At 35.9% G+C, this 27,973-nt stretch overlaps 1 protein-coding gene and 1 long non-coding RNA gene across 5 annotated transcripts in view; both read left to right on the top strand.

The window, feature by feature from the left end:
- Window positions 1–27,973, top strand: part of BABAM2 (BRISC and BRCA1 A complex member 2) — a 168,553-nt gene that overhangs the window by 47,082 nt on the left and 93,498 nt on the right. For all 4 annotated transcript variants that reach the window (XM_080586411.1, XM_080586412.1, XM_080586413.1 and 1 more), the window contains exon 6: window positions 3,740–3,814. In XM_080586411.1, coding sequence (XP_080442537.1) covers window positions 3,740–3,814 — 75 coding nt within the window. The remainder of the gene's footprint in view (window positions 1–3,739; window positions 3,815–27,973) is intronic.
- On the top strand, window positions 3,825–27,234 carry LOC308192634. The gene is made up of 2 exons (XR_013948950.1): window positions 3,825–15,161; window positions 15,194–27,234. It is a non-coding gene; the product is annotated as an uncharacterized lncRNA (long non-coding RNA).

Genomic DNA, 27,973 nt, shown 5'->3' with positions numbered 1-27,973 from the left:
TATGTTTCCTTTGAATAAATCTTGTTTGACTCCAGCTTACTCTCAGTGCTCTCTGTTTTGTCCATTGCTGTCATTCCTCTACCTTGCTTGAACCAGGTTTTCAGGTGAGCAACTGTTTTTCAACCTGATCTCTTAGTTCATCTGCTTTATAGACAAAATGATAAATTCTTGAAAAGCCTGTGCAGCATTTACAGGGTACAATACAATGCTACATGGAAGGTTTATCTCTATGAAGATTTGAGAGGCAGAGTAGCTGCATGGGTAGGATGCCCTGCTTAGAGGTAGGACGTATTAGAGCGTGGTTCCATGTTAAGGTTGAGCTGATTTAATAGGTATCTGCAGTTGTCTGTATCTCTCTGGGACTTGTCTAAGCTGAGATACGTTGTTCCAGGAGCCTAAATAGATGGAAAAAAAATACTAATTTCCTGCAGAAGGACGGGAGGAGGTAATACAGGCAAGAGCAGTGACTTGGTAGTGCCATGGCTTCACATGACAATCAGACATTAAACTGGCTTATCTGCTTCCTGAAAGTGCATCCTTTGCCTGGGCGATGTGCCATGCTACGTAGAAATATTCCATGTATACCATCTCAGTCTTCTAAACTGAGGCTATTGGCAGCGTAGGCATGTTGGTTAGTGTGTGATTTTATTTTTTTTAAACTGATCTCTCTGGCATGGAGCAAGCTTTGCAAAAATCAGTTTTTCCCACTGGTAATGTATTTATCATGGAGTTTTTGGAGTAAGGTATATCAGGAAATGTATAATTGTGTTTATGCTGAACATGTACTCCTCTTACTTGCAGCAACAGTGTAGTCTCAGCGTATACTAGTCTTCAGAAACAACATCTTCTGAAATAGATGTCATCTGAAATTTGAATTCTCAACGCCTTTTTTCAGGGCCTAGAATTCAGCTTTGTCACTTTTATTGCCTTTAAGTTACAGGTGGCATGAAGATGTTTACAACTGACAGTACTTATATTTATATTTTTTTCTTTTGTCTTCAGACAAGCCATCTAAGCTTCTTTTTATTTTAAGCCAAGTAAAATTTTGTTTGAGAGAATTTCACATCTCTATATTTATAGATCAGTATATTTGTTCTTAAATGTTTGTGATGCCAGCTATAGAGAATAACAACTCGCCACATCTGTAAACATCAAACTGCTTTACTGAAGCACAGAAGGCTTTCTGTACCATACTCAGATTTTATCTAACTTTTGGCAGCTGCCAAAATTGCACACAAGACTGTAGAAAACTACTTTTTTTCTCCTTTTTATGGAAAAGTCATATCTACTAAAGCCTTTGGATTTTTTCATCAGTCCGTGTTGAATGAGTAAAGATTTTTTTTGGTGTTTGAAATGTTATCTTAACAAAAAATACTTCAATCAAATCTTAAAGACATTTTGAGGCAAATCCTGTTAATCATTGCAGAGCTATGTGAGGTTTCTGTAGAGTCTGCTTTGTTTTCAAAGTATATTCTCTATTAAGATGACCTTCTAGGGTCTAATCTGGAGATTCTGTGAACACGGTACTTACGTGACAGAGGCTTGTTTATGAATATCTAAAACACAAAACTATGACATTAACCTGTGGTTCTCCTTTCTATCCTTTACAACTATCTTCTCTTGTTAAGTCTTGACAACCAGTGCAATAGCAGTGTTTCTCTGAAAATCAAGAGGAACTGAATGTTACCTCCGCTTTTTGGAACTCATTGAAACTCATGTTACTGTTGTCTCTAAAGAATAGGTAGTGGCTCAACAGACTTGTGAAATAGTCATTTGTGAATGAACTTTGCACAGTGTTATGAAAACAAATCATCTTAAGTACATGAGTTAATACATAAATAAAAGACATTGAAGAAAAGGCCTGAGTTCAGTGCTGTGTCCCAAAATGGAACAAATCTGCTTGTGTACCTTTATACCAGTATCTCCAAGAACTATGACAAAGAGGTAAACTGTTATTTAGTGTAGTCGCTCCATGTTGGCAGAGTACCAGCTGATACAGATGTCCATTAGCTACCTGAATGTAATCTCTCAGTTCTGTGGCCAGAAGTTACATCTGATTTCACCTGTAATGTCAGGTCAGCTGCTGGCTGGTTTGGGGATGTTGAGCAATGTGAGCAGGGACTGCACTCTCTGGGTCCAAGACCTCTCTGGCAGTAGTACATTGCAAAATAATCTTGATTGAATCACATAAAAAACCTAGCCTGCACGTTCTTACCTTCTTCCACATCTCAGAGCAGCTGATGTTTTGATCAGACGCCATTTGTACGTTCAGTGGCCATAAACAGACCATTCGAGCTGCTATTTTACTAGAAATCATTTTCTGGATTTTATGGCCAGTGATGTATGACATCTTTTTTTTGAAAGTTAAGCCCGGACAAGAAGCACTATCTGTAATATCTGTTTTGATCTGATTAAAAAGCAGGTGCCCTAGCTGTCATCAAAGCAGCCTGTGTTGCGTACGCAAAAAGTCAGTGATTGCTTCTTCAGGTTGCTGCTGCATTTTTTGGAAAGGATAATTCCATTATTTAAATACATTGCAGGTTTTTGCCTACCACAAGGTCATAGCTACATATACAATAAAGAAGATCCTGTATAAATCTACTGCAGTAGTTACATTCACACTTCTAATGAGAATTGTAATATATACTATGTATGTACGCATGTTTAAATTTGTTTAATGCACGTTTCTTGTAATGGGATTTTTCTTGTTGATTCCTCTGGCAATGCAAAGCATTTAAAATATTAAGATGAAATTCACCTACAGATCACTATGTAACTGAGTAGCATGCATATGCAAAAATAGGGCAGCATTAAAGTGAAAAAGCAAACTTGTCTCAAGATTTTGCACTCAATTGCAAAAAAGTAATGTTTAATGCTTTTGGTGCTGCCAATTCAGTGTGACAAATATAGCTGCTTTATGGCTATTTTATTGAATTACAAAATAGGGATGACAAAAAATTAATACAGGAGGAAATCAGACAACCATTTGTTTTTCAAAAAGAGCCAACTTCATTGCTTCATAACCAGGTGGACAAAGTCTGGCTTTAAGGAAGTGTATGAAACAGAAAGGAAATCCTTTCCATTTCCTTTGCATACACTTTATGCGTAAAATTCAGCAGCATGTAGGGGACGCTTGGCAAATTTTCAATAAACTGTTTTCTAAGTGTTAAGAATTGCATATTTCTGAAAAGAAAGTGCAGAGAGCATTCTAGCTCAGTTCTTTGTGTCTTCTGAAAAAAACACAAACATTCTGATACATTTTCACCTTACCCAACTCAAAGTTTATTCTGTTATGTATACCTGCAGTATTTGGGAAAATGTGTGTATTTTGACTGTTCGTACAACTTTGTCAACTTTTTAACTTTGCTTTCAGATCATTTGCAGGTCTCACCTTTGTGCACAAATGAGTACAGACCAGATAGAACTGTATTTAGGGCCTAACAAAGAATAGTCTAGTTTTTGTCATTCACATTGTTGCACTCTGGCTACTTGTTGCTGTAGGCTTCACAGCAGTGATGTTTTATGGTTTTAAAGTGTTTTATCATGTAATACCTGTGGAATCTGTAAATTATTTCTTTTCATCTTCAGTAATTCCATTGAGAAATGTTCTTTTAACTCAGCCCTTCTGTTTGGTATGAGCTCTTACACATTTTTTTGGTTAATATTTCATCCTTAGTGCATTCAATTTGTGATTCTGTTTTAGACACCAGCTCTCATTAGTCTTATGCTTTTTCCGCAGACTGGTGAATTCTCAGCTCGCTTCCTCTTGAAGTTGCCTGTAGATTTCAGCAATATTCCTACATACCTTCTCAAGGTAAAATGAATGTCTAAGTTGACAGTGTCTGTTGAGAGATAATGAATTATTGAAATGTTCTTAGTAACTATTTTTACTTTCCTGCCCTCTTCCTCTCCAAGAGTTTGCAAGTGCACCATGTCTAAACCTGATTAGATGATGATTTGCTAATGTGGTATTGGACATATTGTTATTTTAATGCCACTTTACCAGATAGTAAACATACACTTGTCATGCTAAAGAGCCTTGTAGAAGATTGCGTGCAATACCTGTGCTCTGTGGCTTTTTTCAACAGTCAAATTGCACCAGTAGTCTTGACAGTATAAGCAGAAAAGCAAACCAAATGTACCACTTCTTAACAGGGAATGAAAGCAAATGCTCATGACAAAAACTAAAGGTTTTGGTGATTACTTTACTTCATTGGTCTTAAAATAAACACTACGTTGACCAGACACTTTACATAATTTTAGCAAGGATGTAGGAGAGTAGAGTATTGGCATAAGTTGGAAAAAAGTATTTCTGTCTTTGCTGGGAAAGAAAAAACTGAGAAACTACCAACATGGAATAATTTGAAATGAGTGGTTTTCACAGCAGGTGGGCAGTCACTCTTCCAATCAGTTTCTGTGGAAGCCCATCACAAGGCCAATGTTACTATATTCAGAGTACACAGTGAAAGATGTGTCTAACATTAACGTCAGAATAAAGTGCCAGAACTCTTACTGCAGACAAGATTTGAGTCAGCTGATGCTGCCAACACCTATCTTTCCTTTAAACTACGTCTGACTCCTTACTCAGCTTTTTACTTTTAAATATTTGTTAAGGAGAGCAGCTACTTAATGTTTAGCAATTAATGTGTTGAGATGAAAATGTCAGTGTAGATCCAATGACCTCCTCTTCATCTTTTTGTTACAAGTCTTCAACTATTAGGTCACAACTGCAAGTGTGAATCCTGAGTGTTTCTCCAAATAGAGTCTCAAGCTAAGAACCATGAAAATAAAGGCAGGCACAACTATTCTATAACTGAAATTTTTGATTGCAATCTGAGCTCAGGCTCCTGTGATCGCTCTAACTTCTATAGAATGCTCACTGTGTGAGTAATGACCTGTTCCTGCCTTTCTCAAAAGCCTCCAGATATTTTCAGTCTGTTGCAGCATCTGTCTTTCATCAGGGCCTTCTCTACTCACTTGATGGGGCAAAGTCAGAGGTAAGAGGGTTGGCCATGGGCTTTTCAGGAGTGGTGGCACTTAGGAGGAGGGTGCAGCAACAGTTCACCTGGACTGCAGAATTTTTGGGATAGGATTCTGAAAGACACTGTGGAAAAAAGGAGGCTGTGCTGGGCTATCATGAGCTATGCCTGTTCCTTATCATCGTGTTCCTTCCTGAGGTCCAGGGTGCTGTATTTTCCAGGAACAGTTTTTAAATTGGTGAAGAATTTTAGGACGTGCATAGCCAGTATATTCCATAGCTTCAGTCAAAGGGCTGTCTGTCACCTTTTTTCAGCCTCTAAGGAAATTACAAGACTTGGGATTGAAAGGTGGTGTATGATTTATTTCAGTAACTGTCATCATGTAGAAATCCTGTGATAGAAACAGTTTATACTTGTGTTTCTTACAGTAACATTTTAATGCGTGTCAATACACTGTTTCTTACTATAATCCCCTATCATGTTCACTAACCATCTTCCACCTGCTGTAAGCAACGATGATATCCTGTGGATAGATCAGCAGCGCTCCACCACTGCTTCCTAGAGCATTATTCACCCTGAGTACTGAATGATTCAGTAGTCTGAAGGAGAATGTGTTTATTTGCATGCGTATGTAGATTGTTTGATGTGAGGAGGCATGCACAGAAGGACGCAGAATCAGAGTTTCCCAGTCTGCCTTTATTTTAACATTTCTAAAATCTTAATGTCTTGGTGTTACAGTTTTAAAATTAGTGGTTTTTTTTTGCATGTAATAACCTGGGTTTTTAAAATGGCAGGTCCTTTTTGATGGACAGTGTACTGACGAAATCCTTAGATTTCTTACACAGACTTCTGATATGCAAACTAATAGGTTAACTGTCTGTGGTAGAAGGCTGATGTTTAGTCTGGATGAATAGCCACAGGAGAAGAAATACAGTTTTATTCCAGCAGTGTTTGTTGACAGCAAAGAATGGTTTGACTCAGGCTCCAGCATGGACTATGACACAGTACGCTGTAGCAGGCACAGATCTTTTGCCCCTATTGCCTTTAGCTCCTTGTATTCTGACATCATCAGCAGTATCAGTGTCATCTCATGTGGCAACAATATAAATGCAGATAGAGATTGTGGTTGAGATAATTATGCTCCAACTATTTCAAATTTACAGAGGTATTAAAAAAATTGTTGTTTTTTTTTTTAAGCTATCCGCATGTATTTTTTTGGAGATACTTTTGACATAAATAGATCTGATTTTTGTAATGAAATAGGAATTTATTTGCAATCATATCTGCCAGTTATGTTGGCTTCAATGCTGCTTGCTGAATTATGGCACATGATGGAGCATCCATTAATGTGGAGGAAGTAATTGTCAATATATTATCCTGAAAGGTGGAAGAGCAGTCAGTAACTGAAGGCTGTTAGTGTATTAATGTTAAAAGTGGAGAACTGAATGCTGTGCTTGAATTATGTTCCAGTCTGTAGCCAGTCTCATAATGTGCAGTAGCTTCTCTGTAATGATTTACAAAGTTCAGACCTGTGTTATGCTTCCCCTGTCACGGGATCTTTTTTATGTTTAATTAATATTCCCTGGATTAAAATCTGTTGAAATACTTAAAGACCATCGTTCTTGCCTCATTGATCATTCCTAGCACCCCAGTGGTTTGTCATGCTCGTCTGAAATTTTTATCTATTTCATTAGGTAGTCACATTAGAAATATAACTGTAATATTTGTAATATAACTATATAATAATAATGTAATACAACTATAATATTTGAGTTAGAGGTTGTAAGCTGTGAGAATGTTCAGTAGTGTTACAGAATCTTTGAACCTGATAATACACTCATTTATTAGATCTTGCTCTGTCAACTTTGTACTGTTGTTGGTGAGAATATTTTCCTTATGATGAATAAAAACTGAAGGCATAACACGAGTTGGCCTGTTACGTACTGGAAAGGCTGATTTACCAGGTTATTTAAAGGCATTTGCTGCATTAAATTTAAAATTCAGTTCAAGTGTGCATATGTTTTAAGGAAAGTAGCTGAGTATATGAAAAAGTACAAAAATGGTTAAAAGAGCAGTGCAGAGTGCACAGTCTCTTGGTTTGAATTCTTAAATTCTACTCAGTGTTCTTTGGATATAATTTATTAGGAAGCAAAATGCTGGTTGTAGTAATGACTGCAGCAGATCAATCTCTTTTCATAAGTTTCTGTGATGCATTCCTTCATATTTGAAAGAAAATGTATCATGCTTTATTTTGCATGCTGAATAACTGATGAGAAAGAAATGTTGGTTTACAGTGAAAATGTACATCTAGGAAAAGACACCCTTTTGTATCTTTTTCAGTTTACAAAATTACGCTTTCATACAAGGTTTTGAGTTGAATGTGGACCTTTTGTTCCAACTTTTACTTCTCTTATGCAAATCTGTTTGACATAAGTGAAACTTTTAAGCATTAAACAACTGCAGAATCAAGCTGGTGGCTCTGACTACTGCAAGGTTCATTACCAGTTAATCTTTCCCTAAGGTTCTCTTACTTGAGAAGAACCTGGCTTTGGTTCAGGAAAATATTTGCATCTGTATCTGTTTACTAGTATACTTTCCCTTTCATTTTTTTTTGAGTTGGATTTTCAATCACCACGTTCATTTTGGCTTAAATTCCTTTCTGTTCACTGCATAATTTTTCATTTTGAGACAGCATTGATAAATGGAAGTCTTTACTGTATGTACAGTTTCTGAAAGTCAGTTGGTACTTCACATCTGTCTCTTTACAGGTACCACGTATGCCAGAGTAATAATGAAGGTAATAGCCTTAGCATCTAAAATACCTCATCCAACTTTATTTTTATTCTTTGCAGTTTTAATGAGACGGACTTATGTTATCATGAGTTATCAACGATAACTCATTAAACATCTCTGAGTAATTTGCAAATTGTGCTGGATTATGTGCCTATAGCATAATTGCACAGAGTGAATGGACTTTAGAGCACGTTGCCAGTTACACTGTTGAAAACAAGACCTTGATATTTTTTATTCACTTTTTTTTAGGTTTTGATTAAATAATATGTACCCTGATTGCCACCTCCTTCCTATATGATTTGATTATATATATATATATTATATATATATTATATATATGTATTGATTTCCTATCTTTACATACCTGATTGTTGTGTCCTGGTGAATAGTTAATATCTGGACCAATTGTGCTTTTCAAGTGTAAGGAAATACACAAAGCAGACAATTTTTTTTAGAAGGCTTTTTTTAATCTTAGACTTTTTTCTAAAGAGATTTTTGTGATGACCATTGTATTCGACGCATATCTTTCAGAACTGAAACAAATAATAAACATTGTCTAGACACATTGCCAGGGGCAAAACAGTTGTTTGTAAGACTGTCAATGGAAAAGGTTTATCCTGAAGTTCAAATTGAAAGATAAGAGCACATATTTGTGTTTTTCCTTATTGTGATTTCATCATTTGGAAGTCTGTTAAAGACTTCAGGACAACTTCTGTTTACGAAGTAGACCAAATTCCAGGTACAGTGAAAAGACGGTATTACTTGTGTATGTCTGAGAAATCAACTGTAGCAGACAACAAACAGAAGTGTAGCATGAAGGGTCAGAGGAGACTTTTTCAGGCCAGTTTCTTTACTATTGCAATTTAGCACTTTGATTCAATTGACATCCTTCAAGGTTTGTGTTAAATTGCTGCAAATACCAAAATACAAATACATTTGTTTAAAAAAAAATACCTCTGCTAATTATCTCAAATTTTTGAACTAAATATTCTGAAAAAGTATATTAGCCTGTACTGAAAACCTTCCTCTGCTTTTAAACTTAATTTTGTTGCTAGCTGGCTTAATAAAACTTAATGTTTAGTGTCCTAAAGTCACAAAGTCAATGGCAAGAAGAAATTAGAGACCAGAACCTGACCTCACCTTTTTACACTACCCTGTTTTTATACTGTGCTGAGCAGCTGCTTCTCAAAATAGCATTGAATATTATGCAGTAAATAACCATTAACATATCTTCCCTACTGTGCATATGTCTTTTATGTTGGGTAGAGTGATGGACCTGTATGTCTTCTGAAGCTTGTCGTGTCTGTGGTGTCAGCTGTCATTTTACCTCTTTTACAAATAGGGAAACTGACAGTTGATAAGACTTATAGTTAATTCTGAAGTAGTACATAGCTACAATTCACAATACTTTGACCATGCTTTCCATGGGGATCTTCTAAGCTAATACCTAGATTGCTATTAATCTTTTACTACTAAAGACTTTGTGACAGTGGCATGAAGTTAACTTCCTGAATTACATTCCTAATCTTAGGACATATGTAAGCATTCTGAGCAAATACTTTAAATTATACAAGTAGATGTCAGTATGATATTCAGTAAATTACTTATTGTACCAGCATTAAATTACTTAAACAGAATATTGAAACGTCAAAGATTGTTTGGATTTCTTCTGTTAATAGTTTAAAGGCAAACTTTATAGCATGCAATTATAATGAGCCACTGAGATTTTAGATTAGAAATAGGTCTGTGCAAGTTAGTACTGGCAGCGTTTGAAACAGAACAGTTTGTAGTAGCTGAAGCCAGTAAATCGTACAATCTTGAGGCCATGAAAATAAATGTAACCCGTGTGTGGAAGGCATCTATCAAGAAGAGATATCATTGATCCTTGTCTCTAAGAATCCTTCATTGTAGCCTGTGCCCCAAAATCTCCAGTTTTACTGTCCAGTTTTTTCATCAGAACATGCTTAATGGAATACCATCAACAAAGTGCTTTTCCTCCATATTCTGGCCAGCATCAGAGTTACCACTCTGTTGCCAGAAGCAGACAAACGCCAAACAGGGAAGCTTAAATAGTATGTGAAGTCAAAAAAAATATATATTTTTTAAAGTTATCCATGTCTTGGAGTGTTTCTGACTCAAAAACATCTTAAACTGCCAGAAAGAGTGACTTTTCGGCGATAAAATATTTTTAAGTGTGTTTTTTTATAGCAGCTTAAAAACATCAAATGTGTTAGTTGTAAAGTTTTTGTTTTTCTTTTTATACTTATTGGGAAGTTTCAGTGTTCACTGTAGGTAAAACTGTAAGATCTTACCTATTCCACTGTACAGAAGCATTATTCTTCTTTGCTACTCTTATTACTGCAGCCTAATTACTAACCTTGCAGAGTTTTGCTGAATAATTCAGCCCTCTTGGCTTTGCCATGAAGTCTACAGATTCTGGACTATTTCTAGCACCGGAAGGTTAAAAGTAAAATGTTACTGCTATAATTCAGTGAAGCTCCAAAATATTTACAGAAACTACAATTTAATTAGTCATCCTTTAATGATTTTATTCTAATATCTGTTGCACACAAATCAAGGGAAGCAAAACTCTATAATTTATAATCAGAACAGGTTATATTTGATTTTTATAAACTGATCAGTTCCCTTTGTTCTCACTAAATATTATTACTACTAACTTTTTCACAACAATGTGATTTGTTTGTAGTAAGTAGTTACTAAAACCACATAAAATGTATTAGAGTCAGGAGCACCTTAAGCTCCATATGCTGAAAGCCAAAAGCAATTTTTAAAATCTTTTTCTGTAATTCATTGGCAGATTTTGCTAATAGGATCTGTCAACTGGAACAGCTCATTCTGCACAGCTGATGATTTTTATAGGTTATGATCTTAATGTGAATCACAATCTCCAATCAACTGTATTTCTGATGACAGTTATATTTAAACATTTTATTTTTATAATGCAGTAGTGAAGGCAAGGGCTACCATATCTATTGTTATATTAAGTCTTACAGTGTTCATATAAATTTCTTTGTTTTTTTTCCTAATGTAATAGAACTATTAATTTGCTATTTTGAGATGAGTAGAAAGAGTTTTTTTCATTTTTCATTTTAAAAAAAAAAAAGTTTACAAAAAAAAGCTTCTGAAGTTGAAAAGCCTTTTTTGCATATGGTGGGAAATTTTGTAGATATGTTATGTTGCGTGACTTGGTTCAGGTTTACTGCCTTGTTAGGGCTTGTAATTTATACTATTGCTTGACATTAGCATTATATGTATTGCATAGGAAGAATGGAATTCAATAGCCATAAAAATAATTGCAGGTTATTACATAATGGTGGTGCTTGTTTCATCTGTCATGGTCCACCCATACTATGTAAAACAAGCCATATACACTGTTCTGAAACTGGATAGAGGATTTTGAATTAGTAATTTTTTCTTCAGTTCCCAGTTGCTGCTGATTCTTTAAAGGAAAAATATTTAAGAAGTTGTAGAACATAGGATATGAGCATAGCAGTGTTTTTTGAAGACATTAACTGGCAAATCACATTTGCAAATATAGAAGTACATAAAGCACGATGGTAGGGTGTTAATGATATTTCAGTGTTGAGTCCACAGCCTCTTTCTACTAGTAGGTGTCTTCCTTAAACTTCAGCTCAGAGCTTACATCCTACAGAAGCTCATGTTTTGAGTTTTTAAAGTCAATTTTACATACAAATGTTATTTACTGCTACAGTGATTTTTTTTTTCTGGCTCAGGTTACTAAAGTATGTCTGTCTTCTTAAGAAAGAATAGTGCTAACATGAATATATGCATGTATGATGATTTCATATGATGCTTAGTCATTCTTGTTTTGGCCTCCGTAATTTGCACTGGTAACTTCTTTCCAACAAATACACCCAACTACTGTGATGACTCTCAGTCTACGTTTTTGTTGTTGTTTAATATGTATTAGAAAAATAACTGTAGCATACTGTATTTCACTACTCGCTTTTATTTGGTTTCATAGATTTAAAGGCTTAAGCCAAAAATATGAAAGCTTGACTGTTGAATCAGTTACTCTCAGCAGTAAACATTCTGAGGTTGGATGATCCATCACATACATTTCTGTTTAATTGATTAAAATATCATGAAGCATAAGGTAAAGAAAATCCATCATGTTGTTCTCCATGTTACCAAAAGAATGTACAGCAGATCTCCATTAATTGCTAATGAATAATGTGCTTTATGTCACTATCAAGCTGTGCATATCTGCAGTAACTTCTATGTAAAAAAGTTGTTGCTTGTTTATGTAAGATACACTTTGGTATTTTCTGGTTTAGAAGGAGACTTTTGATGGGGAAAGCTAAAGGAAAGACTTCCTTGTCCAGCAGCTTCTCAGTGAGACAGCGAAAGAAAGATAAATAAAGCTCAGACCTGTTGACTCTCTATTTCTTTGTTTCAATAATTTAAGTTTTCATGCTAGAACTTGTATGTCTTTTATGTGCTGGGACCTGTAATCATTGCAAGCAGCCTGTCCATGGGAGAGATGGGGCAGTGGGGAGGAGGATTAATTTGGCATTATTGTAGGCAATTAGGTGCACTGCATAGGTATTAACAGTTACCATGACATCAGAATTCAGGCAAAAAGATGTACATGAATTAAATGTTGGTTTTCAGTTACATAATGCGCTGCATGGAGTGCACATACAATATTTAAGTATACCCACGTAATATAGTTAGGAAGTACTTCTGCTAAAGGAAAATAGCGAATGAAGTTAAACTAACCATAATCCTTCAGCTGTCACCTTTCTTTTTCATTATTATTCATGTTAGCTTTGGTAATACACTGCTCAAATACGTACCTTTTTATGTATCTCAACTTGTTTATGTATTTGGAGATACCAGATATTCTATGTTTTACTGTAACATCTTTTTTGGATCTAGAAAAATGTTAGACAAATGTGACTGATATCTTGACTAAAACTGATGACTGACTGATGGTATGTAAATAATCAGCTCCTCATTTGCAAGAACCCTAAGGACAATGTGTTTGGTTAACAGAGAATAAACACACTTGTTCCAAATTATTATTTTCATTGTTTAGCATTTGTAGTGTGTCCTAGATAAAATCATTAATTCTATCTCATTTCACTTAGACTCATTACTTTTTGAAAGTAATATATGTTACTTAATTTTCACCTTAATATTGTAAAATGATTAGATTAGCTCTTCAAATGGAGGCCAAATTACACAGATTACCATTTTGCCACACACATAGATGTATTGTCTCTTTATCTACATAGGCTAGATTAAAATAGTAACTTAACATATAAATGACTATTTTATGTATTGTAACAGTAATTGTGACATATGGGGGGAAAAAACACTCTATTTTTTAGACAGGACTTGAAGCATAGAGGAACAAGATGTACCCAAATTTACCACAGGATCCTGAGCTGTGAATAGAGAGCTTGTCCAAGGCCTTAACTGGAATGGTGTTCTTCTTCTCCCCTCTCTTGTCATAAACTTAGCAATTCATCACAATTCAAATGAGCAATCATTCAGGTCCTTTGCATTTGTGCACACTTTTCTTGAAGAAAACAAATCAATGCTCTCAGCAAGGAGAATTGTATGACTTCAGAGTTGTCTGAAGTTTTTCCTCATAGGCCATTTTACTACTGATAAGATTTTTTTATTTCTCTCTCCTTAAAATTATTTACTGTTCTTTTGGGAGCTTGAGTGTCTTAAGTTCCTGTTGATTTTAGTTATCATGGACACCTATTATCATTGGACAGTAACTTCAAAGATATGATATTGACTCATATAATTCAACTTTTCCATTGCAAAACTGTACAGTGCTTTTTCTCTTTCTACCAAACTATATAATTGAAGCAACACCAAAAAACCTTGGCATTAAAAAACTAGGGCTCAACATTCTAGCTTTTGGTCTAAGCAATAAAAAGCATTCAATTTCAATTTCTAAAAGGAGTGAGATGCTCGCTCCCTGTGTGCCAGTGACATGAGTGACAATGAACAATTATATCTTATCAGGCTCTTGTTAAGGTTGCACTCAGTTTCGTCAAGCTCCGTGTCTCTTATGCTTAGAACTGACACAATACCTTCCTTCCAAACTTCAGAAAGCACAGCAGTGTTCTGCATTACAGAAAAACACAATAAATGTTTTACCGATTAAAAAAATGAAACAAATGACAGAGCAAGTATTGACAGTGTGTGAAATTTGACTTGCTGTCTGATAGTCCTCTCTGAGCCAGAAGTAACTAAGATAAAATTTTAATTTGATCTTCTTTACAGTCTTCATCTTTGCTTACAAATAGAACGCTTGCTTTCTAGGTAGAATATAGTTCTGTGTATGTCCATTTTGTTTTTATGCATGTCATGTATTTTGACAGTGTATGTAAAATGCTATTAAAAAGGCGGTAATTTTTAGACCTTGTTCTGTGTAATTAACCTCAACTTCACAAGAGCTAATGAACAGAATATCTGTTTATCTTGCATTAAATAATCATTTCTAGAATGGTAACTTAAGTTGCTTTTCAAAATTTTTATTTTTGCATTTAAAATATGAAACCACCGTTGAAACATTATTTCAAGACTAGGAAATAAGTAGATGGATGCTGGGTAATAAAAAAAAGACTCATTTAGAGCAGGCAGCGTACTTGGAAGAAAGATGAACAACCAGGATTTTTGCAACTTGTTTGGTAGGCCGAAAGAGCTGTGACGCTAATAATATGAAACTCTTAAAACTGCATGCTTTATGGGCTCTCAAAAACAAAAGAAATGTTGGAGCACAATTACCAGAGGGAATCTTCTGGTTGCAATAGCAAATGTTCCATGAGAAGCTGTGCAACTGAACGTGTAATAAACAAGGCTGGCATTTCAGGATCGTGTTCTTGCAGCATTGGTTTTACCGTACGGCAGCAACCGAAGACATTCTTTTTCTTATTTACCACATGTTGCCAGTTCCTTCTTGAAAAGATGTGTGATCAAACTGCAGCCCAGTTTATAGGCCTTCAGGCAATGATAGTATCAGATTTGGGAGACTATACCTGTTAAAGCAATGTGGAGGCATATATTATCTATCTGACTCATGGAAGGCAGTATTGCAGTCTGCAGAGTTATTTTTCTTTGGCTACTTTATTTATAAAACTTCTGAAAGTAGCTGAATAGCCCTTACCTAGAAAAATGCTGTAGATAGCCTTACACGAGCAACACAAAAATGTTGAGTAAGGTAAGTAACCGTGTATGAATAAACAATGTATTGATAAAATCCTTCATTGCGGAATAAAAAAGAGGAATAAGACTACAAAGCTAATAGAAAAGAACTGAGAATCATTAGAAGCCTAGTAAGAAAAAAGATGCATATAAGATTGAAAAATTGCAGTCTTGTAGGTTTGAAGGGTTATATAATCATAGTCTCGTAGGTTTGAAGGGTTATAACAAATAGGATTTAAAAAATAGTAATTTTGTTGTATAGTTCAGCAAGACAAAAGGTGAGTGTGCTTAGTAGGACTGCACTTACAGAGCAGGGTGATGTGTGCAGTTTCCTGACAAACACAGATGTATGTTTTAAGTAAAATCGCCTGGTTTGTGAGCAGTAGAAATAGAGAAGCACCATTTCATATGGGTTTAATCCCTCACCTCCTTTGGTTCTCCCATGTTCCTCATGTAGCCATTTGACATGTGAGATAATTGTTTTAGCTGGTTGGCCCCCCAGTTGCCAACATTCACGGCAAGCTGCACTTATCTGTCTCTGTATTTTTCCAGGTAAGCACTTGTCTGTCTCCTCCACCTGACTGCTGATCTTCTTATAGCCTCTGTGAACTTTATTTAGCTTTGAAAACGGGATGGGGAAAGGTGGTGGAGAAAGTGATTGGAGGTACATCTGAAAATGTGGTCACATACACTGGATCTGAAACCAATTTAAATGTTTTTTTTTTTTTTTTAACAAACAAACAAAAACCAACCAAACAAAAATCCAGTATGCGTAGATTGGAATAAAAAACTTGCTGACATTGGAAAGTTTTTCATCATCTAAAAAATGTTGCTGGAGTGGGATGATTGCCTAAGCAGAATATTTACTTGATTAGCACTGAGCAAATGGGTTGAATTTGTTTGTAAACTCCTTTGTGCAACCTCCTCTTCTATCAGCTTTGTTTAAATCACTTCACAAGAACGCCCATCCAAGGGCCCACTTAAAAACACATCTCGAGTCAGGCCATCGGAGCAAGAACAGCTGTGGTAGGTCAAGGTGCAGTACCTTCTCTCCTTCCTCCAGAGTTTTTCATCGCTGTTACTGTGATGGCAGTAGCTCTCCCTTCACATGAGCAAAGAGAATCCAAAATGTTTTCAGCATGAAGAGAGCTTAACAGCTCATTTTGGTATGGAAAAGATACTGGGTGGACAGAAAAAGCGAGAGTCTGAATTTGTAAAGAAAGATGAGTAATCTGTGTTATCGTTTTAAGGCGTAATTTTGGAAGGTACTATCAATTAAAATATTTACAGCTATACAAAATACTTTAGGGTGCTTTCTGAATCACAGAAAGTGGCAACAAATTTTATCTGTTCATATTCTAATTTTAAAGTCTTTGAAAAATGCAGTGAGATTCTTACTGTGGTTAAAATTGTGGCAGTTTAGTGCATGTAAACTTTAAAAAACACTAGTTTGAAACTTTCACAATATTGTCTATGCATATTTACTTATTTCTCCTGTGCATGTATGCATTCAGATCGTTAAAAACTATCACATGGAGAATAATTTATCTGAAAATGTTCATTTTATTATTTCTAAGTTTTTTTTCAGGAATGTTCACTTTTGATGTGGCCATTAGTTGCAAACCAGCTTCTAACATGCTGAAAGCTCTGTAAATGTACAGCAAATAATTTATCAATGCTGACTCAGAAAGGAATGTTTCAGAACCTCAGCAGCATCCTGTTAAGTAACCATCTGCAAATATATTAATTCCATAATTTTAACGGACTCCTTCCCTGATTAATCAATGACCTTATTCTTCTAAGCGTGACTGTCAGGACTTGTCTTCCTAACAAATCTCTTAAGCCTGGAGCATGTAAGGCTTCGTCCCCATCTTCAAACTGTGTTAAGTCAAGAAAACGTTGTGGTAATGTGGGCATCACTTGTCCAAGAACATTAAGAACCTTGGTCAGGATCTTTTTAACCATAAAAGGCTGTGTGTTATGCTTTCTTGTTTTGTGTAAGTTGGAAGGGAGTGGAAAAAAATACAGAAGGAATTTTTATTACTGGGAACTATTTCCCTCCAAACAGTACATGAAGGAATAGCATGTCTGAAAAAAGATGTTGGCAGGGAAGTGGTAGTATGAACTACGTGTTGTTGCTGATAAATGTTAGCCATAGGTGAAGAACATATTTAAAGTTCAAGTTTGGCCAACTGCAGAAACATGATTTTTTTTAAAAAAAGTTAATTTTTAGACAGTTACTTGTTTTTATCTGTTTGTGTTAATCCTTCTGTGACCACCAGGCCTGATGCTTTTTTTTTTTGTTTTGTTTCCCCATACCTGGAGGTTGCTACCAATTGCAAGTGGTTAAAAGCTTATCTGTAAAGTGGAAAGAGTAAAGGTACTTAGCGTTGTATTGTGTGTTTCCTGGAACCTGCAGATGGAGAGGAGAGTTTTTCAGGGTGCTTCCACTGGTGCTGGTGGACAGAGGTAATTGTAAATTTTAAGTTGTTTAAAAAAAAATCCTGGATATTGATATTATTTAGGATGGGGAAATAATACATTTTTGTTTTAAGAAATAATGAAATTATTTTTAAAAAAAAGTTCAAAAATGTATAATCACTTCTACAGTCTTTAAATTTCATTTACTTTTTAGGAGTGCATTTCCTTTCTAATTTTATCAATATTAACAAAATTCTTCTTACTCTCAAGCTTATCCTTAAGGGATCTAAAGTGTTGTGCATACAAAGGAAAGTATGCTCCCTTCTGTTTCCATGGGTGATATGGCTGGTTAGTATGGTATACATATATCACATGTCATTAACTGTAAGGACTTAGATGTTTATGAGATCCTCTGCAGAAGCCCAAAGACTGTTAGTATTTTTAAAGCCTCTACTGCGGAGTGAGTGTCAGTGTCTTCTCTTCCCATATCTCAAAGGGATGAAGCTACTGCAGCTCAATGTGAAGCACTGAGAAGCACAAAATTTACATTCTGCTTTGATTTCCACAGGGGATTGGAAAGGGGTTCAGGATGCTGTAGATAGGACAAATAACATAATCTCTGATTTTCATGCATAAAATGAAAATATATGCTTCTAGAAAATCGAAAAAATGGCAAAATGTGTGACATACAATTTCACATTCGTATAATGTTTTATTTCTTTATTGCATTTTTAAAATTTCTTTCCATAACACGTTATTGGTTGTATAATCATTTCAGTTATTTGGAGGTATTTGCATGCTTATTTAGACAGCTTTCCAGTAAGTGTGTTTGTAATATGTGCTTGTAATTTAAGAGCAGTGAAAGAATTCAGAAGAGTGCTTGTCTTTTTTTCTGAAAAAAGACTGGGATAACAAGAGTAAAGTTTCCTTATTTCAGCTGTATTTTACTACCATGTGCTTTGTAGAAAGTTAGTATGCTCTGAATAGGAGATTCAATATGTAGATTTTGAGCAATAAAATGTCTACAAAGCATTGTGCTTATAAATAAGTGCAAAATAAGGAATGTATATTACCACATAACTTTTTGGAATGTTGATACGGCTTCACTGGATATACCTCCTTAGTTTGTCTTGCACAAATTCAGAGAATAATAGTAATCAGACATTTGCATTAGTTTTTTTTCAGTAATGATAATCAGGTCACTTGCATTTGGAAACAAGGAGGGAGGCCCTGCTCATCTGTGATTCAAAAGTTATCTCATTTTTGGCTTTAAAATGATATTTTGCCTGGAGTGTCGAGCAAATGTCTACATTATGGTTGGTGGGTTTTCTTCCTAGTTTTGCAAAGAAATATACATTATGCTTCATGTTGTGGGAGAGGACTAGCTAGTAGATTAATTTCCCTGTGTTTGTGTTAGAAAAAAGAAGAGGTTTCTGGTCCTGGAAAGTGATCAAGGCGAGAAGTATTATGACTCCTGTTATGAAACCAGTTGCAAGCAATTTTTTAAAACCAAATATTTCAGATGCCTTTCTAGAAAAACTGTTCTAATGGCCCAGTTTGTGGAGGCTTGGCCAGTCGAGAGATGACTGAGTTCTTTATTCTCTGAGAGCTGTGTTCTGCTCTCATTGAAGTCAATAGGAACATGATCAGAGAACTATATTCATAAACATAGATTTTCAAACCATCTGAAATACGAAGGGTAATTATATGGCATTATATATAAAGGCTTCTTTGTGTTATATGCTTGTTCTGTGTTTCAGAGGGATAAATATATACAAAAATTGAGGGTGTGTCAAAGCAGCAAAACTGGTTCAGACAGGTAAAAGCATTTGAAGTGGTGTCTTTTTCACCATTAATAGTTTTCAGTTTGTCTCAGTATTGCTGCATCAATATTATGAATCCTATTTTCAGGGTTATATTACTCCTATACAAGTATCAGGCTGAAATATCAGCGAAAGCTGTCTTATACTGGGAATGCCTCTGCAACTTGTAATTTGTTTGGGGGGGGAGTTTTTTTGGGAACCAGTTGCTGGTAGTTAACGGAAATAGTATTAATATGCTCTTGCTTTTCAGCAGCGATGCAGAACTTTGCACTTGGGATCTAACAGTTGAAAAATACTGACTTAAGCACTATAACACTTCAGTCACTGATGAGATGTATTAATATCCACTTTTGGAAATTGGGATACTGATTAATGAAATTTTGCTAGTGACAGAACAGAAGTAGGTGTTGGTCGTTGTGACCTTGAACCCATGGAGTATCAAATAAAATTATTGCTTTATCTGCTAATTTTTCTTGTGGCTGTCGACCTAAATTTAGTACATTACTTATTAATAGGTGAGTACAGGCTGTTCTGTGTGCTAGTCTTTGTCCATTTGAGTATTTGTTTATCATGGTTGAACTTTCTGCAATTTAAAGAGCTGTCATTCAGTAGATGTTTTTAAATCTTTAAGTAACATTCTTTGGTGCCACAGTGTTGGAGGGAGGGAGAAAGTGAGCAGCTTTAATCATTTCAGCCAAACTAAAAAGACTCAAAAGAATTGTTTTCAGTGTTATGTTTGTTTTTAGCCTAGGGATACCTTCAAAATACTATTTTAACCCATTTTAAGCATAGTTTGAATTGCTACCATTAAATTGTGTATGTGTGAATTTAAACTTCTTCGTCCTAAGTTTGTTTAGCTAAATCCAACTTCATTAAGTGGGAATTAATGTAAAAGTACAATGAGAAATTGCCATAGGCTTCTAAAAAGACATATGAGTCCAGCCTAGTGAACAGACACCAGGTACCCACATTGCATGAGATTGCTCTACTTACTGGAGCTAGGTTTGTGGCAGCATGTATATAAAGCCCAGGTTTTTCATTCTATTGCTTAAGTTCCCTAAAGAATTACAGCCAAGGATCTCCTATTAGACTTTGCATTATTACTATGTAAAATTATTACTGTGTGGGATTATTTTACAGTGTAAATAGTAATACAGTAATTATTACTATGTAAGAGTGAAGAACAGTGTTTAGGTGGCTGGGAATGTGTGTATTTCTCAAAGAGTAAACCTTTCTTTATCTGAAAAAATTGATCATGAGCATCGCAAAATGTGCCAAAAATCTTTGTAAGAGCCTCTCTTAGTAGTCAGTGCATTATGTCACTTACCTCCCAAGTCACAAATGTAAGTTGTGGTCCCATTCATTGTCCTGGTAACGCATATTAGAAATAAATTTCTGTAGCATGAAGTCTCAAGAATATATTGCTTTTTATCGGTCTGTCTCAAGATCTAATCTGATGCAGTATCAGAGATCTTCAAAGGAAACACATTTCTATGTTCTAACCAATTAGTCCAGCAGTGTGTTTTCTATGATGAAGTTAGCAGGTGAGGATGTATGAGCATTTATAGAAAAGTCTTTTCACAGCAACATTGTGAAATTGAAGAGTTTCTCAAAATTGAAGAAAGGATTGTGTTATTCATGTTAGCAGACACTGCACGGAAATATTTTTTATTTGAACCAAAAAATATATAGTTTTTTCTCTGAAAATTATTTAAAGTGGAACACTTTTGCTGCAGCCTGGTAGTGTACATTCTAAGGGGGTAGGTGTTCACCAACATAACTAAGCCATGGAAGATGGTTTTCAATAGCATCATCTTAATTTTCTTTAGCAAGCAGTAAGAGAAGACCTCACCTGCTTTGTTCAAGAAATTGAAAACAATTGGACAAATATTATAGCCTCATGAAAATTAACAATATCTATGCCCACTCTTATCTTTCTTTTGCTTCTCCTTCCCCAAATTGCTCCTGTTTGTGTGTTTCCAAAAGCAATTAAAAATCAAGGAACAATATTATCTGAATTTTACTCCCATCCTCCCCACATGATGACTGCAGTGTTTACAGACTTTGAGCCCTTACAGTTCAGACTTACCTCCTGTTCTGTTTTTAACCTTTCTGTAAATCAAGGCAACATTTTGTCTTAAGCTGTTTTCACTGTATCTCAGAAACTGAACGAATGACTTTCTGTGGAGCTATACAAACAACACTCATTTCACCATCTGTCTTAAATCTCCACTTTCTAAGCTTACTGAACCTTAAGAACAACTTACCGTGGACTTGCTGCATGTACCCCTCATAGTCATCTCAGCCATCTATCTGCCTGTACAACAACATACAGACTTTCATCTTTCCTTCTCAGGAATGGCTTTTCAATTGGAGGCAGCAGCTTCTAGAAGTGGTAGAGGACTACTAATGGATACTCTGTACGCATTTCTGTGAAGGAACTCTTCATAAATTATCACATCAAAAGTTTACCTTCAGTGTTTCAGAATTTCAGATAAATTAGTTTGTTCATTTAGCTGTAATTTTAGCTCAGTTTCCGAGGGAAATGATATATAAGTGATTTTATTGAGTGTCTGTTACAATCTCCCCTTTTCTCCAATAAGTTTTAATCCATTGGCCAACCAAATCTGGAAGACATATAGTGTTAAATAATCAAGCTTTTATGGAGAGATACGAAATATAGCACCTCCATTTAACTGCAAACAAAAACCAGTTGTTTCATGTACTTAGTTTGGTTGCATAGCTGCTTTTGCCAGTTGCATGCATATATCTTCAGCACAGTCAAGAAAAAGTGAAAGTCAGTAATTCTCTCGCGCTATGAAAGTGTGTCATTGAGCGCATTAGAAAGAAGTGGGATTACTTTATAGCTTGGTTAGAGAACAAAGAACACACAAGAAGAAAAACAGACTTTTTGTTCTGCTGCTACGGACCAAATTGTCTGCAAGTCTGAAAAAGAGAACAAAAAAACCTGAAGTCCTTGGGTATATACGTTGAACACATCATAATGGAATTAAGCAATGCTGAAAAATCTAGGCAGTTTGTAGTTTATAAAAAGATAGTCTTTGAAGCTATTTTACTAGAGAGAATCTTCATCTTCGGATTTCATCAGCAGATACACTGATTTGAACTTCAATTTAATAACGTAATGTTCACCCACCAAAAGATTGCTCCGTCCTGGGGCTTTTTGCAAAGGCTTTTTAAGGAGGGTTTCTCTTCATGTGACACTTTGCTGTTGTCCAGCCTTCCACAGAAGATGTAAACCTTGACAGAGAGGTGTTACGGTCAGAAATAGGACAGGTCTGTTCATCTTCCATCAGTTGGTGGTGGTCAGAAATCATCTAGACTGGATCTTTTATGTATAGTGATTAAAATCTTAGAGGTAAAGTGGCTGTATGTGTAATTCACAATATATTCAACAGTATACTTCCTATTTTTTTCTAAAACTGAATCTTGACTGCTACAAAGTTGTAGTAATAGATCATGATTATGGCTCCATCCAGTATGATGTTAGGGAAACAACCCAAGGTGCATGTTGTCACAGTAGGTATTAACAGGGAGGACTTGCTCGAGTGCATCAAATATGTACACACTGACATTGCATATATTCATTAGGAGTATATCAGAAAGTATTAGCTACTACAGAAATGTGTATTTCTTACATAGTTAATGAAATGTTTCTTTTGTCTAACTAATGAGATGCTTTGTGAAACGCTGTCACCTGGCCAACAGTTCAGGGAATCAAGCTACACATCCTTCTGGTATCTAGTGGACTGATGCAGCGTATCTAACATTTTAAGTAAAAATTCACTATTTAGCCAAGGCTTTAAACACTGAATCCTAATTTTAAACCATACCTTGTATTGAAGCTTGCTGGTCCTGGTGCTGTTCATAAGACTTGAGTATGTGGTTAAGTGGTTTCTTGAAGTAATTTTCACAACTTTACTTACATATAGTTGGAATAGTTTTTAAATTCTTCCTCTTTGCCAAAACTGAGAATCTCCCTTGTATTTTTCTTTCAGTTCCTTGTTGATTCATTTCCATGTCCTAGACCTTCTTGGCAGAATGTTCTCAAATCTATCCTCCTTTCATTTTTAGTCCTCTAACTTGTAGGTTTATCTTTAAAGATCTAAAATTCACAACAATTCATAACTGCATTGAACTGTTTAAATTCATTACTACTGTCATCCTAGCACCAAATCTTCTACTCTACTAAATAACCTAAAGCAGTTCTTCGTAAATATTATCTGTTATCCCAGAGAAACCCTTAGTATGTGCAAAACAGTTAGAATTTGGGTGGTACATTACCACAGATATATTAGTGTGTTCCAGAGTGAAACTTGGTATGGTAAAGAATGGTCTTCGGGTAGCTCCTTTTGTTGTTCTAGGATAACTTGTTGTGAGGTCTACAGAAATTAGTTAATTACAATCCAAAGCAAACAAACATAAGGAAAAAAAAAAAAAAGGATGTTTAGTTTTGTCTCTGGACTTTCCCCAGGTATCTTTGTACATCTGCCTTCAAGATAGTAAAGACTTCTAAAAGGGACTGCTCCTCTTTTAACAATAGACCATCAAACATGTGGTCACCACAAAACCAGTTATTATAGTGCAACTAATAATTATAGTAATCTTGTGAAGATTAAAGTTTTAATGTAAAGCATCTTGGAAGCCAATTTCATAGATAGGAAAATACCTGCAGAGTGTATTTCTTGATTTGGGAACACTGTATCCTTGATTAATGGAGTGGGGTTTGATCTTCTCTCAGAATGAATGAAATAAAAGTATTGGGGGTAGGAAAACAGATACAAATCTGTAGATGTTGAATAGTCCTAGTAGAAAAGGATATGTTTTATATTTATTAAAAACAGACAGACAACCATTTACCATAAACATATATATTTGGATACAGGGTAGTCTTAAGACAAGCTGGTGTCAAGTAAGTGCAGTTCTTCTGAGTGAGAAACCAAGACAGATGTGTTTAAAACATCAGCTTATATTTCAGCCTGGAGGTGACTCAAGCAGTGGAAACGTCTGATGCCAGAAAGATCAGATATGCCATGAAAACTAATAAAGAAATAAAACACATTACAAATTGTTTCAGTTAGCTTGGAATAGTGATGAATTGAGTGTGGAGGAGGAGAGAAGGAAATTATATAATTTCTTCAGAGAGGAGAAAGAAAATATTGGAACCTTCTTTTCATGTCTGTGTCACCGATAAAATCGGGAGAGCGTTAATGCCCAGCTGAAAAGCCATTTCAGAAGTACAGCTGTTGGAAAACTGGAAGAGTCTAGAAGTTTTGATATTGGTTGTCTTAAGGAGACAACATAGGGGCTAAAAATCATGTGCTCGCAAAGAGCCTGGGAACCTGTCAAGAGAACTGGAGGTTTGATCTAGAGAGAGCTTTCCACCAAGTCTAAGTAGAGCGAAGAGTAGTTTCTGCCAGTCAATTAACCGCTCTGCTCTGTGGAGAGGAAGTTTTGTTGTGGGTCTCAAGTTTTGTAGTTAATAGGAAGTTCTTGTTCATGACAACTGTCTGGGCTGCAAGGCCAGAGTTGGTGAGATTGTATTTTGGGTCCTAAAGGAAGCAGGAAAAAAAAAAAAAAAAGGAGAGGGTAGACAGATCTTCTGTGTCATTTAAGTTAATTACTGCAGTGACTAGCTGGTAACTACTAAAGCTGTTAAAAGAGCCTGAACATACATGTTCACCTGCATATTTCATGGATATGTCTAAAGAGCTTATGATAAATTTGTGGAAAGGAAGATGAAGGTTACTAAATTGGCATATCTTCTCATGAAATATAATCTTCTAACACATTCAGTCATAGGTCACTTTACCATGGCTTGCAGTTAGTGATATTTCTTGAATTATTTGAAACTAGTCTAGACACTACTGTAGGTTTTATTGTTGCAAGCAGCTATACCTTTGAAGGGGGTACCTAGGGGAGCTAAAGTAGAGGGTCCATTTCCAGTGTATTCAACTCTATGGAGCTGTATTTAGATTATAAAATTAAACCAGTCTGAGTTTGTTTTCCTGGATTTATCATAGAAACATAGAATGGTTTGAATTGGAAAGGACTTTAAAGACCATCTAATTCCGACCCCCTGCCATGGGCAGGAACACCTCTAACCAGACCAGGTTGCTCAAAGCCCCATCCAGCCTCTGTCATTCACCACCTGTTCCAGTGCTTCAGCACCCTCAGAGTAAAGAATTTCTTCCTTATATCTAATCTAAATCTACCCACTTTTACTCTAAAGCCATTCCCCTTTGTTCTATCACTCTGCTCCCTGAGAGTCCCTCCCCTGCAGGCCTCCCTTAGGTACAGGAAGGCCGCTGTAAGGTCTCCCCAGAGCCTTCTCTTCCCCAGGCTGAACAACCCCAGCTCCCTCAGCCTGTCTTCACAGGAGAGGTGCTCCAGCCCTCTGGTCATCCTGGTGGCTCTCCTCTGGTCTTGTTCTAATAGATTCACGTCTGTCTTTTGCTGGGGACACCAGCACTGAGCGCAGGGCTCCAGGTGGGGTCTCACGAGAGCAGAGCAGAGGGGGAGAATCCCCTCCCTCGTCCTGCTGGCCACGCTGCTTCTGATGCAGCCCAGGACACGGTTGGCTTTCTGGGCTGCAGGCTCACATCTCCGGCTCATGTCGAGCTTCTTATCTATCAACACCCCCAGATCCTTCTCCTTGGAGCTGTTCCCAATCCATTCTCTTCCCAGCCTGTATTTGTGCTAGGGACTGCCCTGACCCAGGTGCAGGGCCTTGCACTTGGCCTTGTTGAACCATGAGGTTCGCACAGGCCCAGTGTTTGAGGGCAACCATCCAGCCAATTCCTTATCCACTGAAGTGGTCCACCTGTCAAATCCACATCTCTCCAATTTACAGACAAGTGTGGGATGATTTATTGTTTTCAGTGGTGCTAGGATTACAATGAAATTTATCTAATCTAGAAGCCTAGGTAAGTATCGAGTAACCATAAATTTATAACAGATTTTGAAGTACATTGTGAAAATGACCATTTGTCCTTGCTTTTACAGATACCAGTGAAAATGCAGATAGATATATTTTTGAAGAAATCAGATTTATTATAATTGTCATTCAAACATGAGTTGTTACATTGCTAATGAACTGCACATAACAGAAACATATGGCTATTGCTTTGCTAGCAGAACTGCTGTAGTTTAATCCCATGGCTATATAGTCTGCAGCACCATGAAGCTAATACAAAGGAAGGTCAGTTGTCTGCACAGCTGTAAAGGAAAAGTAAAGTACTAAATGGTGTTGGTTTTCAGTATCGATGCCTAGCAGTTCCTTTTATTGGGACGACATGAACAATATTCACATACTCCACGGACAGCTCCTAAAATTTTTGTTGTTGTACACAACCTATTTCTGTTACTATTTACAGTTTTACTTAGCAAGTTTTCATATTCAGTAATGTTTTGCAAAAATGGACCTTGCATTAGGACTGTTCCTGGGATTCTATATGTGATGTTGTTTCATTGTATGCCTTTTCATCTATGACTTTACAAAGAATCAAATCCTCCTGTTAGATTTTAAACAGTAAAAACATATTGCTGCTATTAGTCGTATTGTTTAATGTATTCATTTTTAATTAGCATGGGCTTTTATACAGCTTTATCTCATGGCTAAAACATGAACTATGTTTTATGGCTAAAGCATTTTTTCACAGCCTTTTCATTTGAAATTAGATGTGTTGTCTAACTTAAAATATCATCAACCTTGCTCATTCCGTAGTATTTTTCTCGATTTACAAAGAAGCAGAAATTTTTGTATTGGAAGGCAGCGCAGGTTTGGGAACTGTGTGTGTGCACCACATGGTTTTCCTTTTGCAACTGCCCTACAGTTGCAACATGCAGAATTAAAAGAGTGGGTCAACATTTCAGCTGTTCTTAATGTTCAGAGGATAGCAAGATAGCATGGGCTTCTAACGTATTTGCACCCCAGAAATAAAAGATGATAAATATTTTATTTCTAGATAAACACTATAAAGTTTTTTTTAAAAAAAAAAGAGGCAATTGTATACTTGAGATACCAAAACAGTAGAAGCAATTCTAAAAAAGCAAGTTGCTGATGGTAAAAAGATTAATTAGAAGAATTGACCTGAATTTGGCAGCTGTAGAGAAATCCCAGAATGCACATGACTTAAATCTCCCCTTTCCTTTGATCCTTAAAATGCTGTTGGCTACAGTTTTGTCACTGATAAAAACAACTGTTTTGTCAGTAGCTGCTGAGTAGGAAAGGCTCAATGGTTTCAGACTTGCAGCTTGCTAATGTACATAGAAATTTAAATATTGCTATTTAACATTGTGGTTTTAGTGGTTTTTTTTACCATGACATCTTAATTATTGGCTCCTTTTTTTTTTTTTTCCTTTCCTGGCATGTCCTTCTGCTAGCAAAGAATTTTTCTTATTCAGTTTTATTTTTAAAGTGACTTCCAAATCTGCACTTTTATTAAGCTATTTTTTAAACTCTTTACATTTTTTCCCCAAGGAAATATCATAATGTATCCCATTATAGGTATACATCCACCACACAAACTAAGGACTACATTCTTTTGAAACTGATGCCAGGAGGGGAACTGAGGTTTGTGAAGAAGTGAGTAGAACAGTTGCAGTCATTTGTTACTCCACTGTGTTTGTAACAGTGGGGTGGGAACCAGTGAATAATTACCCAGCAAATCTTATCAGTTTTTTAAAATTGAACATCAAACATGCATGAATTCTGGAAACTTC

This window comes from Anser brachyrhynchus, assembly GCF_964034855.1.
Source record: "Anser brachyrhynchus genome assembly, chromosome: 3".
NCBI lineage: Eukaryota > Metazoa > Chordata > Aves > Anseriformes > Anatidae > Anser > Anser brachyrhynchus.
The sequence above is the reverse complement of the archived record's forward strand: the minus strand, read 5'-3'. Positions and strand labels throughout refer to the sequence as shown.